General features: G+C 55.9%; 1 protein-coding gene across 1 annotated transcript in view; it reads left to right on the top strand.

Moving 5' to 3' along the window:
* VRTN (vertebrae development associated) overlaps window positions 1-4,400 on the top strand; it is a 9,949-nt gene extending 5,549 nt beyond the window's left edge. The window contains exon 2 of the mRNA XM_017528673.2: window positions 1,195-4,400. Coding sequence (XP_017384162.1) covers window positions 1,196-3,298 — 2,103 coding nt within the window. The 5' untranslated portion in view covers window position 1,195 and the 3' untranslated portion in view covers window positions 3,299-4,400. The remainder of the gene's footprint in view (window positions 1-1,194) is intronic.
* Window positions 4,401-5,018: the final 618 nt, after the last annotated feature.

The raw sequence follows: 5,018 nt of genomic DNA, 5'->3' as shown, positions 1-5,018 counted from the left end.
TTTTTGGAGACAGTCTTGCTCTGTCACCCAGGCTGGAGTGCAGTGGTGCCATCTCGGCTCACTGCACCCTCCACCTCCCAGGTTCAAGCAATTATAGGCACATTCCACCACACCCAGCTAATTTTTGTATTTTTAGTAGAGACGGGGTTTTACCATGTTGGCCAGGCTGGTCACGATCTCCTGACCTCATGATCTGCCTGCCTCAGCCTCCCAAAGTGTTGGGATTACAGGCGTGAGCCATTGCACCTGGTCTTTTTATACTTTGAATGATTATTCTATAGTGCATGACTTTGTAACAGCACCCACTGGTTATTTGGGATGATCTCTACTCACTGCAGCCTCTGCCTCCCAGGTTCAAGTGATTCTCGTGCCTCAGCCTCCTCAGTAGCTGAGATTACAGGCGTGTGTCACCACTCCTAGCTAACTTTTTTTTTGTATTTTTAGTAGTGATGGGGTTTCACCATGTTGGCCAGGCTAGTCTCGAACCTCCTGACCTTAAATGATCTGCCTGCCTCAGCCTCCCAAAGTGTTGGGATTACAGGCAGGCATGAGCCACTGCACCTGGCCTCTTTTTTTTTTTTTTGGAGACATAGTCTCATTCCTGTCACCTAGGCTGGAGTGCAGTGGTGACAGTCATTGCTCACTGCAGCCTCAGATTCCCAGGCTTAGATGATCCTCCTGCCTCGGCCTCCCAAAGTAGCCAGGACTATAGGCACATGCCAGCATGCCTGGCCACCACACCTGGCTAATTTTTGTATTTTTGGTAGAGATAGAATTTTACTATGTTGGCCAGGCTGGTCTCAAAAACTTTTGACTTTAAGTGATCTGCCTGCCTCAGCCTCCCAAAATGCTGGGATTACAGGTGTGAGCCACCATGACCGGCTTATAAAGCAGATTTTAAAACACCATTCCCATTTGATAGAAAATGAACAGAAGCATAGAGAAGTTAAGCGACTTGCCCAAGGTGACCAAGCTTATGTTTGAGCCAGGATTCAAAGCCAGGTTCCAGAGATCATACTTTTCCTCAGTACCGTTCAGTGATGAACCAATCCCATCTATTCTGGGAGGATAGGAGCAGCTAGACATCACCTTTTGGGAGAAAGTGCAGGAGTGGGCAGGGCACTGTTGCCAGTCGTCACGTGGGTACTTTGAGCTGACTTCTGCCCTCTACCCCTCTATCCTTTGCCCTGGCAGGATGACTTCTCGGAACCAGCTGGTGCAGCGGGTGCTGCAGGAGTTGCAGGAGGCAGTGGAGTGCGAAGGCCTGGAGGGTCTGGTCGGTGCTGCCCTCGAGGCCAAGCAGGTCTTGTCTTCCTTTACTCTCCCCACCTGCCGGGAGGCAGGCCCTAGCCCCCAGGTGCTGGAAGTGGACTCGGTGGCCCTGAGCCTGTACCCGGACGATGCTCCCCGGAACATGCTGCCGCTGGTGTGCAAGGGTGAGGGCAGCCTGCTGTTCGAGGCGGCCAGCATGCTGCTGTGGGGTGACGCAGGCCTCAGCCTGGAGCTGCGCGCCCGCACGGTGGTGGAGATGCTGCTGCACAGACACTACTATCTCCAGGGCATGATCGACTCCAAAGTCATGCTGCAGGCCGTGCGCTACTCCCTGTGCTCCGAGGAGTCCCCTGAGATGACCAGCCTGCCCCCCGCCACTCTGGAGGCCATCTTCGATGCTGACGTTAAGGCCTCCTGCTTTCCGAGCAGCTTCTCCAACGTGTGGCACTTGTACGCTCTCGCGTCTGTCCTTCAGCGCAACATCTACTCCATCTACCCCATGCGCAACCTCAAGATCCGGCCCTACTTCAACCGCGTCATCCGGCCCCGGCGCTGTGACCACGTGCCCTCCACGCTGCACATCATGTGGGCCGGCCAGCCGCTCACCAGCCGCTTCTTCCGCCACCACTACTTTGCCCCGGTGGTGGGGCTGGAAGAGGTGGAGGCGGAAGGTGCTTCTGGCGTGGCCCCAGCTCTTCCAGCCCTGGCTCCTCTGCCATCGCCGGCCAAGACCCTGGAGCTTCTCAACCGTGAACCTGGCCTCAGCTACTCTCACCTCTGTGAGCGCTACAGCGTCACCAAGAGCACCTTCTACCGCTGGCGGCGACAGTCGCAGGAGCACCGGCAGAAGGTGGCTGCCCGCTTCTCCGCCAAGCACTTCCTACAGGACAGCTTCCACCGCGGGGGCGTTGTGCCGCTCCAGCAGTTCCTCCAGCGGTTCCCCGAGATCTCCCGCTCCACTTACTATGCCTGGAAGCATGAGCTGCTGGGCTCTGGCACCTGCCCGGCCCTGCCCCCCAGGGAGGTGCTGGCCGTGGAGGAGCTAGAGAAGCCAGAGGAGCAGGTGGCTGAGGAGCTGGAGTGCTCCGCGCTGGCAGTGTCCAGCCCTGGAGTGGTCTTAATGCAGCGGGCCAAGTTGTACCTGGAGCATTGCATCTCCCTGAACACGCTGGTGCCCTATCGCTGCTTCAAACGCAGTTTCCCCGGCATCTCACGGTCCACCTATTACAATTGGCGGCGAAAGGCCCTCCGGAGGAACCCCAGCTTCAAGCCAGCACCAGCCCTCTCAGCTGCCGGGACTCCCCAGCCAGCATCTGTTGGGGATGGGGCTGTAATCCCTTGGAAGGGTGAGGCAGAAGTGGGGGCAGGGAAAGCCACGGATGAGGAGCCTCCCACCTCCAGGGAGCTCCTGCCACTAAGGATGCCCCTGTCTCGTTGGCAGAGGCGTCTGCGCAGGGCTGCCCGCAGGCAGGTGCTGAGTGGGCATCTCCCCTTCTGCCGCTTCCGCCTCCGCTACCCCAGCCTGTCACCTTCTGCCTTTTGGGTCTGGAAGAGTCTTGCCCGGGGTTGGCCCAGAGGCCTGTCCAAACTCCAGGTGCCAGCTCCCACCTTGGGCAAAGGAGGGCAGGAAGCTGAGGAGAAGCAGGAGAAAGAGGCTGGCAGGGATGTGACAGCTGTGATGGCCCCACCCATGGGGGCTGCTTCTGAAGATGCAGAGGGAGGGCCTTCCAGAGAGGGGGCCCCACAAGAGGGGGCCCTAGCCCAAGGCCAGCCCCACAGTGGGCCCCTGTCGAGCCAAGCTGTGGTGGCAGCAGCGGGTGGCAGGGATGGCCGGATGCTGGTGATGGACATGATTGCCACCACGAAGTTCAAAGCCCAGGCCAAGCTGTTCTTGCAGAAGCGCTTCCAGTCCAAGAGCTTCCCCTCCTACAAGGAGTTCAGTGCACTCTTCCCCTTCACTGCCCGCTCCACCTACTATATGTGGAAGCGAGCACTCTATGACGGCCTTACCCTGGTGGATGGCTGATGGGGAGGTACAGAAAGGGCTAGGGGGAAGGGGGACCAGTTTGGAGAGGGTCAGGGGCCTGACCTGATCCCAGGTTTGACCAGGATGTCCTTTGCTCTGGGTCCCACAGTGTCTACTCTTAGTCCAAGGGCATATGTGTGTTATTTTCTGGCTCCAGGACAGAGAGAGTGCCAGAAATCAGCCATCTGGTCTCTGGTAGAAAGTTGCGGGACCAGAGATGTTCTCTTTGGTTATTTGCTGGTCATATTTTTATTGTTATGATTTAGTTTTTGGTTTCATTTGAGTGGGTTGGCTGGCCCCCTTGCTGGAGTTGGAAGCTGTATCATGTCAGGGGGTTCAGAGGGGGGTTGGTTAGCTAGAGCTGCTTTCAGCTTTACCTGGGGACAAAAGGAGCATTATAGCATGGTCATTGGTCCCACTCAGTGGAAAGTGTATCTTCACTTTCTTTTGGGGCTTGGCATCTTTACTCAGATGTTTCCCAAAGGAACATTAAACTCAAATATGGGGTCAGGTGTGGTGGCTTATGCCTGTAATCCTAGCACTTTGGGAGGCCAAGGCAGGAGGATCACTTGAAACCCAGGAGTTTGACATCAGCCTGGGCAATGTATCGAGACCCCATCTCTTAAAAAAAAAAAAAGAAAGAAAATTAAATGTGGAGCTGATTAGCAGCTTGTGCCTGGCATCTCCAAGGGAGAAGGTGCCAGGTTCAGCATGAGCGGCAGCAGGGATGTATAGGAAGAACCATGGCTGGCCTCTAAGGGATGGCGCTGAGGCACTGGAGATCACTGAGGGGCTGCCTGTCCCCTGCAAGGAGTGTGGTACGGGGTGGGGCAAAGCTGGGAGGAGATGCAGGCTCTGTTTGGGGGATATGGATGGCCCAGAGTCTCTGCTTGTGGGTGCTTGATCCACCTCTGGGACCCTGCAGTCCTCTGCCAGCCTGGTGGTCTGTTGGGGATTCCACCTTCTGCTGAGCCTCTCCTTGGAGCCGGAGCCCCATCTTCAATAAGGGATCACAAAGCAGCCAGGCAGGTGGCAGACTAAATTTGCTTCTTCCAAGAGTAAAGTTGGAAAACCGAAGAAATAAAGTGATGCATTGCCCACAGTGCTTGGTGTCTGGTATTTGTTTTGCCAGGATGTGATGGCCCATTCCCATGCTCCTCTTTGATTTAAGGGGACAAGAGTGACTTCTCTCTCTTGATGGGACACACTCTGGTCTAGGGCTTGGGGATGAAGAAAGTTATTCTGGGGACTGAATTGGATGTAGAAGTGACCTTGGGTGCTTTTCCAGCTGAGGGGTGGGGATCTGGCTACCTGGAGAGGCCCTCCCTCCCATGGGAGAAACGTGGCATGCGAGATCTCTGTTGGGGAAGGGGCTACTTCCACCACAGGTTGGCTTGACAGGAGCCCACTGTGGGGCTGGCTCTGGGCCATGGAGGCCAGGTGAGCACCTAGAGTCAAGTCTGTGCCAGGGTTTTTTTTTTTTTTTTAAGACAAAGTTTTGCTCTTGTTGCCCAGGCTGGAGCACAGTGGTGCAATCTCAGCTCACCTCAACCTTCGCCTCACAGGTTCAAGCAATTCTCCTGCCTTGGCCTCCCAAGTAGCTAGGATTAATTTTGTATTTTTAGTAGAGATGGGGTTTCTCCATATTGGTCAGGCTGGTCTTGAACTCCCGACCTCAGGTGATCCACCCGCCTCAGCCTCCCAAAGCGCTGGGATTACA

This window comes from Cebus imitator, unplaced genomic scaffold, assembly GCF_001604975.1.
Source record: "Cebus imitator isolate Cc_AM_T3 unplaced genomic scaffold, Cebus_imitator-1.0 Scaffold54, whole genome shotgun sequence".
Taxonomy (NCBI): Eukaryota; Metazoa; Chordata; class Mammalia; order Primates; family Cebidae; genus Cebus; species Cebus imitator.
This window is presented reverse-complemented; position numbering and strand designations above follow the sequence as displayed.